The sequence below is a fragment of the Heloderma suspectum genome, chromosome 14 (assembly GCF_057233095.1).
Source record: "Heloderma suspectum isolate Gila_16-S chromosome 14, 16-S_ref, whole genome shotgun sequence".
NCBI classification, from domain to species: Eukaryota; Metazoa; Chordata; class Lepidosauria; order Squamata; family Helodermatidae; genus Heloderma; species Heloderma suspectum.
The window spans coordinates 24,030,153-24,045,956 of record NC_139471.1 but is presented as its reverse complement, the minus strand read 5'-3'; the positions used below and the strand labels follow the sequence as shown (position 1 = coordinate 24,045,956).

Here is a 15,804-nt window from a genome sequence, read left to right as displayed (position 1 = left end):
TATCTCAAATGATTAGTTTAAATTTAAATAAATTGATTAATGATATTTCGCGAGATATAGATAGGTGGACATCTTTAAAGTTGAGTATACGGGGGAAGGTTAATTCACATAAGAGAAATATTATACCTTGAGTTATTTATGTTATACGTGGGATCCCTTTACTTATACTTGGCAAATATTTTCAAAAACGAGGGGCGCAATCCTATGCAGATAGGCAGCCGCCTCCGAACTCAGGGGCGATCGCCTATCCAATGCAGGGCAGGAGAAGCATGGAGATTCCCTCCGTGCTTCTCCTGCCCTGCATTTTCAGCTAGACAGCTGATTTCGGCTGTCTAGCCACGGGACGGCGGAACAGGGGAGGAGGCTGCTGGACAACAAATAGGATGTGTCATATCTGCATTTCCGCCCTTCCTGCCCTGAAACACCCCGCGGCATGCCCCGTTTCGGCCGCTCTGCACTCCTCTTGCGAGCGCGGAGCACAGGGCTTTTCTGCTCTGCCTCTGAGGCAGTGCGGGAGCAGAGGAAGGTCAGTTCTCCAGGAACCAACCTCAGAGCGCAGGCTCTGAGGTCGGTTCCCGGAAAACCAGATATCCTATGGCCGTCTAGCCGCTGACTAGCGGTCATAGGATTGCTCCCTTAATGCTTTGTTTCATAAATTCTTTTGGGGTTCCTCTCCACCAAGAATATCTTTGAAAAGGATGCGACTTCCAATTAACAAAGGCGGGTTCGATTTTCTGGATCTAGCTACATACCATCGGGCTTATTTGCTGACACGTACCAAATTTTGGTCTTTTCCACTCAGATTTTATTTTCCACCTTGGTCAGTGTTGGAATCTTCTTGTCTGGAGCCTCTCTTTAAATGGATGACATTAGATTCTCGGTACATTAAGACAGACAGAGCTCCTCCCACAATTATGGCAGTCAGAGATGTGTGGCGTATAATGTCACGCCAATTACACTTTGACCCATTTTCCCATGCCAAATTGACCCTATGGGGAAATCCAGATTTAAGTATTGGAAAGAAAATGTTTTTATGGCGGACCTGGACAGATAAAAGGATCTTTACCCTGGATCAATTAGTGGGTGCTGATGATGAGTTTTTGCTATTTAAAACTTTGTGAGATAAGTTTGGTTTGTCTGCTACAGCGGAATGGCAGTATTTGCAGTTGAAACATTTGTTAGTATGGATTCGGTCCTGCTGCTTTTACTACTTCAAAGTCTCCTTCGTTATTGGAAATACTTACTGAAGGACCAGATATGTCGACCTAGGATTCATGTTTATAAATACTTATTATCAGTGAACAAATTTCATACATGTGGTTTAAAGCAGGAATGGAATAGGGAATTGGAATGTCCTATTTTGTCCTATCAATGGACCGCTGTTTTGGCGTCTGTGTCGGATATCTCTATGGATCTTCGGTTACAACTCATTCAGCAAAAACTTTTGTTTTGGGTGTACTGGACGCCACAACATCTCTTTAATAAAGGCTTGTCAAATTCAGCCAGTTGTTGGAGGTTAATGCAGTCAATGCTTCTCTTATTCATATGTTTTGGAAATGCCCAATAGTTGCCTCCTTTGGGGAGGAAGTTATTATATGGATAAATTTTGTATTGGAAAACTCTTTTATATTTACTGATGTAAACGTTCTCTTATATTACTTAGGGCGCAATCCTATGGTCACTAGTCAGCGGCTAGATGGCCATAGGATAGGTCGGTTCCCGAAGAACCCACCCCCATCCCCTCCTGTGCCACCTCGTAGGCAGCACGGATCGGCACTGTGCTCGTAAGAGCATTGCAGAGCGGCAAAAATGGGGCATTTCTCGGGGTGGGCCGAGGCAGGTAGGTCGGAAATGCCGGTATGACACATCCTCTGTGTCATCTAGCTGCCGCTTCCCACACTCTGAGGTCCCACAGCTAGACAGCCGAAATTGGCTGTCTAGTCACAAAAGCCAGGCAGGGGGAGCAAGGAGGAGATCCGCTCCTCACCACTCCTCCTGCCCTGCACTGGATAGGTGGTCACTCCTGGGGTCAGAGGCAACCGTTGATCTTGATAGGATTGCTCCATTACCTGTTTTTTGGAATGTGACATATGGTCAGTGTAAATGGATCTTTCATGCCCTTGTGGTTGGTAAAAGACTGGTATCACGATACTGGAAAGATAAAAGCCCACCTCCTATAATGAAATTTCAATTTCAAAAACATTTGAGAGTGGTATATAGGCGTAACTTGCAAATGGACTTATATTTGGATATCTGGTGTGCTTTTACTGAACTTTATGTGTAACCTATTTCTCCCTCTTTTTCTCTTCTTAGAATATTGTCATATTTGAAACTGAGGTTTTTAGAATATGTTGCTATATTTTTATTTTGGGTTTTTTAATGTTTTTTGTTTGTTTTGTCATTTTGTTTGGTTAAAACTCACAATAAAATTGATTAAAGATGTGACTTAGCTTACATTTACTATGGTTTTATTTTGTGGGTGGAAACTTGATTGTTCAAAAATATGTGGATGAGAAACACAAGGAGTTGGGGTTGGGGGGTGCTGTAATACTGGGATTCTGTCACTGGGTGCCGCTAGAGCGCTGGCGGATCCCATTCACACGAAGATGCCGCACCAGCGCTACAGCAGCACCTGGGGGAAGGACGAAGTCTTACAAAGCACTGAACCATCGGTCACTCACACAGGCCACGAGTGCCACACGGCCTACCCCACCTCCACTCCTCACCAGGAAAATGAAGGCTGGGTAGCCAATAAGAGCAATGGCTGTGGAGAGTTTCCTCTTGTTGCCACCGCTGTAAGAGCTGGCAGGTTTGTTTGTATATTTGGCCAATTCCAGCTTCTTCAGTGCCCACTTGACCACCTGTGGAAAGCAAAGGGACACAAATACAACACACCATAAGAACACCTATGAACAATGCCCCCCACCTGGTCTTAGCGACTGCTCGCCGGGGGTGTCGTGCCACTGGAAGTTGTGACAACAGCTGTAGACTGACCTCTCATCCTCTTAAATCCTCCAGGTGTGTTGTACTACAACTCCCAGCGTAGCTGCCTGGGAATGCTGGGAGTTGTAGTACAACAACCTGGAGGGCCCTAAAACTCTCGCTGAAATGCCGTCTCTGCCACATCTCGTGGCTGTGAGTTCCGCAGGTTAATTCTGTCTTGTGTGAAAAAGTTGTTCCTTCTGCTTGTCGTTCCTCAGATGACCCCCAGCCCACCCCCAGCCCACACGCATGGGCCAGCCAGCACTCTAGGGATCGGTCTGTGGGAAGGACAGGTCAGGCACATCCCAGCCTTCTCGTGGAGGGTCCTCCCCCTCCTTACCCGTTCCTCGTCCTTCCAGGGAATGCCGCGCAGCCGGGTGAACAGCTCCAGGTGCTCCTGCGCCGTCAACTCGTCAAAGAGCGCGTCGAACTGCGGGCAGTACCCCAGGCTCTGCTGCACCTGGAGGAGCTCTTTCAAGATGCTGCAGATGCAGGGAGAGACGGTCCCGAGGAAGAGGGCACGGTCAGTCCCCAGACGGGGAGATGCAACACACGGGGGGAGCCCGGGCGCACCACAGGAAATAAAGCAGAGATGCCACCTCCGAGACGCTCTCGGGGGCCGTGTTCCGGGGTGGGCGGGGCCAAGGGCCGAGGGGCGGGGCCAAAAATACCAAAAAGGATCAGCCTGATTTAGCTTAAAGCAGGAGCTGCCCCCAGCTCAGCCTTCCGAGAGGCAGTTCAACCTCTTAGCATGCAGGGAAAGTCTCCTGAAAATACATCTGGCGCCCCTGGAACAAGGCAAGGGAGTCGTGTGCCCTCTGAGAATGACCCCAGACGTGCCTGTGCCCGTGGACAAAGGCCTCGCCGCCCGTGGTGCTCTCGTCTCCCGTCAGCATCTTGAAGGTGGCTGTCTTCCCGGCCCCGTTGACACCCAGCAGGCCAAAGCACTCCCCCGGCCGGACGCCCACGCACAGGCGGTCCACGGCCAGGATGCGGCCAATCTTGCGGGACTTGTAGACCTGGCGGCCAGCGGGGAAACGAGACAGGTGTGGGCGTTAGCGGCCAAGGCATCCCTCTCTGGGTGTGCCCCGTTTGCGCGATCCGTCGGGACAGCGGCGAGCTGGCAGAAAGGGCTGCTTCTTCCTGGCCGGGGACTGTGCAGCACGGCACACGTCTGGCCAACAGCCAAAGATGGCAGGAGCCCCTTTCCCTCCCTGGCCTCCAGAGACCAGACCGGGCACCCTTTCCCTGCCAGCTTTCCAGGAGGATCTACAGGTTCTCAAACCGAGGGCTCTCCCAGCCGTGCCTCCAGCGCCCTACTCCCGCAGCAGCTGGCAGCCTGAGTACTGGACCCTGAGGCCGCAGTCCCAGCCAGCTGGAGCGTTCTGCCAGCTGACCTCCAAGGGCCAATCCCGGCCCGCCAGGCCCTATAAAGCCCCCACCTTGGAGCCCGCTCCTCCCTCTCGGCAGTTCGCCTCTGCTGTGAGGGCACAGCCTAATGCCCCACAACCTTTGATGCTTGACCCTGCCTGGTTTGGACTACACGCCCTGCCTCTGGTCCTTGTTTGCTGGTTGGGGGGTTTGATCCTTGCCTGTTTGGGAACAACAACACCTCCGCCCCCCCCAATTCCTTCCGACCATGATTGACACATAGCCTCTTCCCCAGTCCTGCAACCTGAGTGCCTGGAGCAGGATCAGGGAACCTCTTTCAGCCTGAGAGGCAAATTCAATTTTAGCAAAACTCTCAGGGGCCACATCCCAGTGCTGGGCGGGGCCAAAGGCAAAGGGGGTGGGGCCCCAAATGCCGGCATATTGTTGCTTAAAGCTCTTACTGCCAGGAACTCAGCCTTCGACCTTTCAGAATGGGGCGGGGGACAGAACTGCACAGAAAGTGGGACATCATCAAACGATCACGGGGTGGGGAAAAGCGGCGGGGCCAGGAGGAGCGCAGCCACCTGGGGGCCATATCTGGCCCACAGTCCTGATGTTCCGCACCCCTGGCCTAGAGGCTGCCCTTGCCGGAGCCTAACGGGATGAGGAGGCGGTCCGTCCCTACCTTGGTGAGGTTCTCAATCTTCAGCATGTCGTTGTCCGCGTCCCCCCGCAAGACTCGATGCCGCTCGTTGGCCACGTCCACGTCGTCTTCGACGGGTTTCGTGGACACGGGCAGACGCCTGGATCAGATTGGGGGGGAAAGTGGGAGTAAGTGGAGAAAACTGGATCAGACTGGTGGGGAAAGAGTGGAGTGAGGCTCTGGGGCGAACACAGCCCCAAGCAGCTCCTCACTCTTGCCTCGGAGAGAGACACGACCGCAAGCCAGTCTGCAAGGGGCGGAGGGGACAGCCTTGGCGGCTCGGCGGTAACCGAGCAGCGCTGCTGGAACAGCTCTCCTCGTCTGCTCTCACCCTGCCCCTGCAGCTCTCGCTGCATCCATCCATCGTCCCTAAAAGCAAACCTAATAAACGGCCTCCTGGCCCTGAATTTCATCGACTGAACAAAGCAGCTGAAAAATCTCAAGGGGGTCTTCAAATTGCAGACACAGGGCGGGGGGTGGAGATATGTTATCAGGTTGATCGTAGCAGAAGCAGCACACTTTGCATGCTCGGACACAAGATGCAATACACTACTTTCCCCAGAAACCGAAGTGTCAGGGTGGACACTGAGCCCATAGAATCCCAGAGTAGTTCTGATTCTGAGGAAGAGCAGCCGCTCCTGGGAGAGGAGCGCGCTCACCCTTCCCAGGGCCAACAGCTGGCAGGGATTCCTCCCACCGGCATTCCTAGGATAGACAGCAGTCCCGGGAGTGAGAGTGCAGGAAGCAGACTTGCTGGACGCGTGACGCCGACGCAGGGAGCGATGCCAAATGGAGGGCGCGGAAAGGAGGCATAGTGCCCGGTTGGCACGCAAACAACGGTTGCGCCCAGAGGATCCAAGGGAAAAGGGGAGGGACTCTCCCTAGCCCATAAGTTCAGGGTCTGCCAGTGATTCTCCTTCAAACGGGGACCAACTGTTCCCACTTACGGCATAGGTACTCTGCTGCTCATAGCTAGTTGCTAACAGTAGAGTTGTTAAGTTGTAAAAGAGGAATAAAGCTTTGAAAAGAATCCCTTTGTCTGTGTCTGGACTCGGCTACTGGATTAGACTGAGAGAGGCCTCCAAGGAGCCCTTGACACGAAGTAGCTCGTTGCAACCAGTGTGAATTTTTACTAAAAGGTGGTATAAAAATCTGTATAATAAAGGAGTAAAGCGTCCCAATGTATCCTCCAAAGACGGAACTGCCTTTCACATGAGCCAGCTTAGGATCACCGGCAGCGCAGTTCTCCGGATCTTTACTCAGACGTAAGCCTTACTGTACTCAGTGGGGCTTTCCCCCTAACACAGGTGTGCCTAGGCATTCTTCAGTGTTTGCATTATATCGCATTTTATTCTTTTCAGTATTTGTACTGTATTTCATAGCTTCGGCTATGGGGCGGAACAGAAATATAACAAATGAAATGAAATGAAACTGTGCTTTAAAACGGCATTTTAGCTTTTTAACTGGCTGCAATCTGCCCAGACAACCTGAGTTTTTGGGAAGATCAGAAATGTACTAAATAAGTACAGTGGTAATTTTAGACTCTGAAATTAATGGTCTTATACCCGCCCACCCCTTTAGATGTCCACGTGTATTACTTGATTTGTGAAACACACATGAAATACTTCCTGTTGTCTCCCAACCCCCATCCTATGCTTTACAAATGCTTCTGCATTCCTGATATGTCAGAACAATAAATCTCTTTGCCAATCCTGGTTTTAAAATAGACTCTGAGCATGTGCAGTTTTGCATATGAAACTCACTGAAATGATGGCACCATCATGACGATGGGAATGGGGGTGGGGGGAAATGGTGTTTTCATCTGCTGCCCTGATACTAAACATAAGTGACTTGGGAATAAGCAGCACTCTGTTGTGGAAACGGATAATATACCCCTAAAGTAAAAATAATAACAGGAGCGTCTGTAACCATGTACGTGCTCAGTCGGCTTTCCTCTAACTCCAAAATGTTTAAAAGCAAGGAGAAAGGATGTGGTGAGACAATCAGCCCTGGTGGGTCACAGTAGCACAGGGCCTGTTTGTCACTGCCCCCATCACCTGCGATGCTCCGGGTGGTCCTTTGGGCACCCCTGGGCAGGGGGCAGGGGGGGCTAGACTTTGGCCCGGGGGTACAACCATAGCAGTACTCTGGCTGCAACCAAGGCTAAGAAGCTGTAACAGATCTAAACGTATATTCCTCCTCTCTTCACTCCTGACTCCAGTTCTTTCCTCTCCCTATGCCACCATCTCTGTGTCAATTTTTACGCTGCTGGCACCTGGGGGCAGAGACCTGTCCTCTTATGTTTTGTACAGCACACGGAGGGTGCAATAAAAACAACAAAGAGAGCCTCCGTTGGAGATGAAGCTTCCTGTCCCATCATCACAGAGACATCTCCAGAGGGCGCTCCCCCCCGTTCCCACCCACCCACCCACAGACACGCACTGTGGTTTCCGGAGGAAATTGTACTGGCACATGATCGTGATGAAGAAGCCCACGAAGCCTTCGATAGTCATGGCCACCAAGCCCCGGGTCACGATGTCCCACTCGAAGGGCGACTTCATTTTGTCAAATTGCCCTAAAGGGACAGAAAGACAGCGTCAGATTTAGAACAGTGCTGGATTTTCCCTGGTGCTGGATACATTTGCCCAAGAAGTCAAACTTCTTCAGTTTCTGCTCAGAGACTCTTAAGCCAAGTGGCCATTTAGGGGAGTCTTCAGCACCTCCGCTACTTTGACTAGCAAGATCCCTGTCTTTATTTCTAAAAAGGCACAACAGGTCCTGGGGCTCAAGCTTGCATGAAGTCCCTTTTCCACCTGGATCCCAGAGATTTTGATGCTGGGTGCAATTACCCAAGCAGTGACAGAAAGGCGCTCTGCACATGTTCAAAATCTCTTTTTCCCCTCCATGAGTGCTTCCACGACTAGACCAGGGCACTGAAAGGGGGTTATGGGGCTAAACCAGGGGTGGGGAACCTCCTTCAGCTTGAGAGCCAAGTTCAGTTTCAGAGCAGCTCTTGGGGGCCGCATGATGGGGTGGGCGAGGCCAGAAGCAAAGGGGCCTGCCTGAGTGGGCTCTACGACACAAAAGCAGGTTATGTGGGGACCGAGGGGTAGGGGTGGGGATCAGGTGGCTGCTGCAGGTTCTTAATCTAATTGGGGAAACTCACCGATCTTTGCATAGTACTCATTGATGTACTCATTGTACGCCATCTCCATCAGCCCATGGCCCAGGTTGTAATTCGGGAAGATCAGGAAGCAGCTCTTTAAGTAGCTGTTCACCATTTTCAGGTCCTACAGAACAGGGACACGAAGAAGAGCACCGCTGGATCAGGCCGAGGGGGGTCCACCTCAGTCAGTGTCCTGCTCCCCAGAGTGACCCAGCCTGACATGGTCTCCAGGAAGTCCACAAGCCAGGCACAAAGGGAACAATCATCCCATTCATTTGTCCCCAGCAACAAACTTGGGCAGACTCTCCCTGGACACAGAGGCTCTATTTAGGTATCACAACATTGTCACTTATAGGCTTCTCCTCCATAAAGCTGTCGTACCTTTTTTCTTTGTTTTGAAAGCTAGCTACGCCCAGTGGCTGCCACCCACGCATCTTGTGGCAGTGAGTTCCTCTTCTCTGCCCTGAATCTCCTATCAATTTCATTGGACAGCCCTGAGTTATCATGGACCCCGAATCCTCACCCTAAGAGGGTGCCGACCCCTTGTCCTCAGAAGAAGAGGCTCCAGAGTTAATGGGAGGGGACTCAGCCACAGATAGGTGTCATGAGGTTCCATTTTCCCAAGACCCAGTCCTCCAGAAATGCCAAAGGTATGTCCAGAGGTCTCTGAGGATTTGAGCCATGAGGACACTAGCATGCACCAGCCACTCCCACATCATCTCAGCCTGAGATTTCTTAAACAGCCAGGCCCTTTAAGAGACAAACCCTCAGTTAGTATGGAGGCAGAGCCAATTAGCCAAAAGGCATCCAAAGTCTTATTTAAGGCTCAATCTTGCTCTGCAACTTGTTGGAGCAACGTACAGTCACTCCATCTGGCTTCCAGCCACTGCACCACCCGGAACCTTCTGTGGTGCTGTTCTTTTCCAGTTCCTGAAACCTGACCTTGCTGAAAAACCCAATCCATAGGGGAACCCTGCAGCTGAAGGCTCACCAGCACCTAAATGATGCTAGGCCTTTGCCACAGCAGAGGTAGAACACAACATTAGTTCTAATCTTATGGTAGAGGGAGACAAACATCCCCCTCGGCATTTTCTCCAAGCTGTGCATCATTTTATGTCTCTATCATGCCATCACCCACATTTGTCTTTTTTTCTACGCTAAAAGTCCCAAACCATTTAGTCTTTCCTTGAGAAAAGGTGTTCCAGCCCCCAGCTCTTTTGGGCTGCTCTTTTCTGCACTTTTCCAGCTCTGCTGTGGGTGTTTCCAGATGGAGGGCTCCTTGCTATGGAAGGATGAGAATTTTGTTTGGTTCATTTTTTAAATTCACACATTTCTTCATATTCAGGATGGAAAGAACTTAAGATACTAGAAAAACTGAATGTAGGAGAAACTGAAGCTGACAGATTCATCCAGGGCTTACAGTGCTTTGCACTTAAAAGTCTGGCTTTGAATTCCTGTATATTCAGCCATATTTGCGATGCTGAACTGGGATCGCCACCTATTTTTTTTTCTGGCAGACTCCTCATCTTTAACAACGATATAACCTGGAACTCTCCATGCTGGGAAGAACTGTCCCTGTTGAATTTGGCCAGTGTATATGGTTGAAAATTTTGTTTCAGTTTTTGATAACAATTTACCAAATTTAGTGAATTTCTTCTTATGCGGAATGGAAAGTATTTGAGATTTCAAAAAACTTCAAATACAGGAGAAAGCAAAACTCACAAATTCTCTACATCCCAATCAAAAGACATTGTGCAGCAATTCCGTCTTTTCCCCCAAATGGATTTTTGTGTGGAAAGACTAAAAAATGGAAGAGGCGGAGGGAAAACACAAGAGGGTTACAAACGGAAGATGATCAATTTCCATGAGTGAAGCAGGGCGACTGCACAATAGAGGCAGGGCAACTACACAATAAAAGCCATGTCTGGAAGCATCCCATGTCCCTTTCTGAAATGGGTCAAGCAGGGACGGGCAAAGAAATGAACCAGAGAGGCACCCAAGCATTAAATCCACAGAGAGGTTGGCTGGTTATCTAGTGAGTTCCATGGCTAAGCAGTAGGGATATACAAGAATTTTGTTTGCACTCGCAAAACGTGCAAGCATGCCCTGTTTATAACCCTGAAGACGAGCAGGAGAACATGCTCTCCAAAAATGTTTGCAAATTCTGGAATATGTGCTCGTGTTTGACAAATAAGCAAATTTTGTCAGGAAAAAGTTTGAAATTGCGCATTTTAAAAATGTGCAATTTCGCACATAAATTTATGGGAGGCAATTTACGCAACTTGGGGGAGTTGACACAATTTCCACATTCAATCGCATTCATTTTGCACAATTTTCACATTTGCACAAAACGAACAGTGAGCACAAACATGAGTGCAAATCAAGGAGAGACAAGCATCAAGGTGATGTTCAGAGGATCTTAATGAACTCGAACATCAGTGATCCGCCCACCCCTACTAAGCAGGGACTTGAACCGAGGTCTCCCTGTTTGAGGTCCTGCTCTTCGGCCAGTAGGAGGTCATACCTTCCCCTCCACCCCCCAGCAGAGTCCCACTCCCTCACCTTGTCATGCTCAAAGAGCTGTAGCAGAAAGGTTGCTACTGTAGCTGTGATCCCGATGAACAGGTTGATGACGATCAGGAAGACATATGCTGAGCTAGGCACCTCAAACCAGAAGGAGGCCGGGTACATGATGGGTGTGATGGACCACCTGGACGCAGGGGATAGAGGGAAAGAGAGACATTCAGAGGCAAACCTTGCAGACGCTGGCCATAAAGTCATCGGAAGACCTTCCTGGATCAGACCAAACTGCGATCGAGTCCAGTTCTTCTCAGTGGCAAGAGGCAGCTCAGAGTTACAGCCGGACTGTGTGTTTTCAGAACTGGAGATCAGACATTGTTTCTGTCTCCCAACATGCATTGTTAGGTGTAATCTGGTAACTGCAACACCTAGACCTGGCTAATTCATTCAGACTGCAAATCTCCAGTATGAAACTGGGTCTATCTAAACTGCAGACCTCCTGCCCATAACACTTAGCCAATTTGGGGGGCTTTGTTTCTTTTCCTATTCCCCACTTTTTTGCCTGATGAATTGATCTGGGGAACTCAACAGCTAACACGATGTTGTGGAATTTTGGTTGGCCCAAATAAAGCTATTACCCAACTGTGAACTTTGGGGAAATGTATTTGTTTACTTTGCCTTTTAATTAAAACATGTTTTTTTAAAAAGTAGGTATGTGTATAACAATCAAGTGCCCCTTGGAAGCCCAATAGCAGGACATGACGTTTACCACCCTCCTGCTGTTTCTTCCCACCACCTGCTAATGTAAGATAGACTTCCCCTGAGGTTTCATTCCTAACTACCTTGGCTAATAGACAGAAATTGATGGTTTTATTGCATTTGCTTTTATTACATATGTCACCCTGAGTGCTTTGGCTACAGGGCGAGTCATCAATAAATAATATCACTAAGAGCATAAGGATGGTCTTGCTGGATCAGACCAAAGGTCCATCTCTCTCTCTCTCACTCTCTCTCTCTCTCTCTCTTGCTTGCCCCAGATTATTCAGGGATTTCCTAATTTTCCCCAAAGAGCCCATGTACCCGTAGAGCAGGAAGAGGGAGAGCACAGCTGGAAAGTTGGTGGGAGAGGTGTACGCTGGCAAGTCGAACACAAAGAGGATGATGATGCAGCATGTGGCTGGAACTAGGTAGTTCAGCTGAAAAAGAAGAAAAGGGGAGCAAAGGTGTGAGAGAAGAGTGCCTACACGGGGCCGCCTCGTACCACCAAGCCTGGCTACAGAAGCACTGCTTCTCTGGCCCACAACGCCCTCAAAAAGCCCCTTGCCCCAGTACCATGTCCCAGACGTAGTTGGCCAGCCAGTAGATCACAGGGTCACAGCCGCTCACAAACTGGAGGTGCTTGGCTTTGGTGGACTTCTCCGCCACCAGGAAGACCACGAAGCTGGCCGGCACAAAGGACATGGCCACAATGATGAAGATGGCGATGACCACGTCAGTGCCCTGGAGGCTACGATGGGCCGGAGAAGGAAGAGAGAATGAGATGAGGCGCTCCTTAGGGCATAGCAGTGAGATCTGTCACAAGCGATGGGGGAATGTATTTGGACATTTTGGTACTATGCCAGTTTAGGGTGCAATCCTATGCATGTGGAGACAGAGAAAAATCCTACAACTCCCAGGATGCCCCAGCCAGCATGGCTGCTTGGGGCACTCTGGGAGTTGTAGGACTTTTTTGTTGTTGTTATTATTATTATTATTATTATTATTATTATTATTGCATTTATATCCCGCCTTTATTCCTCTTGCAAGGCGGCTTACATTATCCTCCTCCTCTCCATTTTATCCTCACAACAACAACCCTGTGAGGTAGGCTGGGCTGAGAGTCTGTGACTGGCCCAAAGTCACCCAGTGAGCTTCCATGGCCGAGCAGGGACTAGAACCCGTATCTCCCAGCTCCCAGTCCAACTCTCTTGCTACTACACCACACTGGCTCTGTCTCAACATGCATATCCCTTAATAAAAGACAGATAATTCCATCTTTAATGGATTGAGAGCCTGCTCTAAACATGTTGGTGGCTTAACCTTCCGGAATGCCATGCACTGAACTGCACGTTCCTACCTGCCACCTTTTGAAAACCCAAATGCAAGCGAGTGGAGACTGACAGCGCTTCCAGGCCTGGCTTTTTATCGTGCATCCTCCCTGTCTCATTCATGGAATTTTGCAGGGGGTCCTGACTTGTAAAACTCTAGTGTTTTCCCACCACTTTTTCTGTCTTTTTCCTTACCACAAAAAATCCATTAAGGAGGGAAAGCCAGAATAGCTGTACAAGGCCGTCCGACTGGCAGTGATAGGAGGAGGGATGTATGCAAAATTTGCTTCAGTGTGTTTGCGATCAGGATTTATCAAGTTCGCACCTTCCGGATCGAGCATGGACTCGGATGAAATCTGCAGTCACAGTCCATACATCTCTGAGCTTGCAGTGTGATTTGCGGACCCAAAACTATGTGATCAACAGCGTGCGTACATTTGAAAAATGCGCGTGATGAGTGCATTCTTTCAAAAAATGCGCACAAATATGCTTTAATCATTGGGAGAAGAATGCACGCATTTCAGAGATGAGCACAACTGACATGTAAATTTGGGGAAATATGCACAGAGTTTCATGCTAAAAGCAAAAAAACAAAACTCACAATCTGATACAGACTTGAGTCGAAATGAGCTTCAAGATGGAACTCGGAGAACGTCAGCAAGCTTGGGTTTTGCTGCTTTGCACATTCCTAACCAGAAGCCCTCCATCTGGAAGCACCCTAAGGCTACCTGCCCCACCCCACTCCCAGCAAAAGGAGCACCAGGTTCTCTTTCAGTTCAAAGAATCACACAGCTGTGGACTGAGGAATGTTTGGGTAACTTTAGCTGTTAGGGAGGTAAGCTTCTAAGGCATCTCCAGACCCTGGACTTCTCCATTTGCTTGGCAAAGAAACCTCCCGCCCACACACATTTAAAAAGTGTGACCTCTTGTTTAGGTTGCTATTCCTGAAAAAGCATAATTTAAAATAATAATAATATCATCTTGTATTTGGTTTCTTGCGTCAGATTGTCCCCTCTGCTTTGAAGACGTTGGTCAAAAAAAGCAAATTGTAAAGTAAAACGGACAAAGGGAAACCTACAGGTAATCCAAGGAGAGGCTGGCGCTGGTCTTGTTCATGGGGTGGTTGGTCAGGGTGATACCTGGAGGGAGAAGCACAGGGCGTTGCATCAACTCCCCAGCCAGCTCCCCAGCCTCACAGCCACCTGAGCAAGCCGCAGGCGCAACACCCCTTTCCAGCAACGGACCAAAAAGCTTATTTTGTTGATAAATCACAGGAACATCGGAAGCCGCCCTTCCCTGCCTTTTGCTGAGTCAGGCCAAGCCCAGTGCTGTTGGCACTGACTGGCAACAGATCCTCAGAGTTTCAGGCAGGATGTTTTCCTGCCCTACTTGGAGATGCCCAAGATCAAACCTGGGACCTGCTGCATGCAGAGCAGAGGCTCCACCACTGAACTATTATCCTTTACCTAAACCTAAAGTAAGATTCCTCATGGTCCTCACTCAATGGATGAATTAAATAGGAACATAGGAAACTGCCTTATGCTAAGTCAGACCCCACCTTGGTCCGTCTAGACCAGTATTGTTGACACTTGACTGGTGGTGGTTTTCCAGGGTTTTAGGCAGGATTCTTCCCTAGCTCTATGCGGAGAGGGGGTTGAGCCTGGGACCTTGTGCATGAGAATATGTTCTACCACTGAGCTATGGTCCTTTCCCTAAAAATAAACTAAGGTTCTAGTCCTCATGATTCTAAATAAAGCGCTGAATTAAACAGGAACATCGGAAGCTGCTTTATACTGAGTCAGGCCCTTGGTCCACCTAGCCCATTATTATCTGACTGGCAGCAGCAGCTCTCCAGGGTTTCAGGCAGGAGTTTTTCCTGCCCTGACTGGAGATGCTGGGAATCAAACCTGGGACCTTCTGCATGCAAAGCGGGGGCTCCGCCACAGAGCTACAGCTCCACGGATGATCCAAATCAATTTTGGATGATCGCACGCACACACTCAGGGTCTCCCAAGCTACAGTACACCAGCAAACATTAGGGTGCGATTCAGATTTAGACAGGACTGACTGCCTTGGCAGAGGCGGACTTCCCCGCCCCCTCCTTGCTGAATCAGCTGTGGGGGGGGGATCCCCCAAGTTGCGCAAAGAGACCTCCCACAAGCAGATCTTGCAGAAGGCAGCTCCGGGGTCCAACCCTAAACAGATTTCCACCACCTCAAATGAGACGCACAGCGTTGGAAACTACCAAGCTCAAAAGGAAGGAAGGAAGGAAGGAAGGAAGGAAGGAAGGAAGGAAGGAAGAAAGAAAGAAAGAAAGAAAGAAAGAAAGAAAGAAAGAAAGAAAGAAAGAAAGAAAGAGTCTAGCTACCTGCCAGGTCTCTATTTCAGGCCTCAGTATTTTCGGCCTTCCCTCCTGCTACAGCGTGGGACCCCCTCCCGCTCCCTCGGTTTTAGCGCCAGGGGCTGGCAGGCTCACCGTAGGCAGCGGGGTTCCCTCTGCTCTTGGGCAGGTTGGCGCGGAGGATGGCATTGTTGAGGGCGTTGAGGTAAGTTGGCATACTGTGGTAGCCCTTGTTGTTGTAGTAAACCTGGTTAGAGAATGAGAGAGAGAGAGAGAGAGAGAGACTGAGCAGCCTAGTGTCAGGGGCGCCCTAGCTGCCTCTTACAGTCCCCTCCAATAGCCAACTCAAGACACAGACAAAAGGATTCTTTTCAAGGCTTTAATCCTTTTTACAACTTAATGACTCTTTCAGATGCTAATCACCAGCGACTAAGCAAGGAACAGCACTGGGGAAAGATAGCAGAGTAGCCTAAGCTCCAGGTTAGGCAGTTGGTCCCCATCTGAAGGAGAACCACAGGAAGACCCTGAACTTATGGGCTAGGGAGAGATCCTCCCTCTTTCCCTTGGGTCCTCGGGACACGACCATTGTTTGAGCGCCAAATGAGCCGAACACCTCCTTTTGGCGCCCTCCATC

At 49.5% G+C, this 15,804-nt stretch overlaps 1 protein-coding gene across 2 annotated transcripts in view; it reads right to left on the bottom strand.

Moving 5' to 3' along the window:
* Nucleotides 1-15,804, bottom strand: part of ABCA2 (ATP binding cassette subfamily A member 2) — a 110,073-nt gene that overhangs the window by 8,399 nt on the left and 85,870 nt on the right. For both annotated transcript variants that reach the window (XM_084821129.1, XM_084821130.1), the window contains 11 exons: nt 15,306-15,417; nt 13,908-13,968; nt 12,075-12,249; nt 11,823-11,938; nt 10,785-10,932; nt 8,223-8,346; nt 7,499-7,631; nt 5,039-5,156; nt 3,823-4,001; nt 3,323-3,464; nt 2,727-2,861 (listed from right to left, as the gene is read on the bottom strand). In XM_084821129.1, the coding sequence (XP_084677255.1) occupies nt 2,727-2,861; nt 3,323-3,464; nt 3,823-4,001; nt 5,039-5,156; nt 7,499-7,631; nt 8,223-8,346; nt 10,785-10,932; nt 11,823-11,938; nt 12,075-12,249; nt 13,908-13,968; nt 15,306-15,417 (1,443 nt within the window). The remainder of the gene's footprint in view (nt 1-2,726; nt 2,862-3,322; nt 3,465-3,822; nt 4,002-5,038; nt 5,157-7,498; nt 7,632-8,222; nt 8,347-10,784; nt 10,933-11,822; nt 11,939-12,074; nt 12,250-13,907; nt 13,969-15,305; nt 15,418-15,804) is intronic.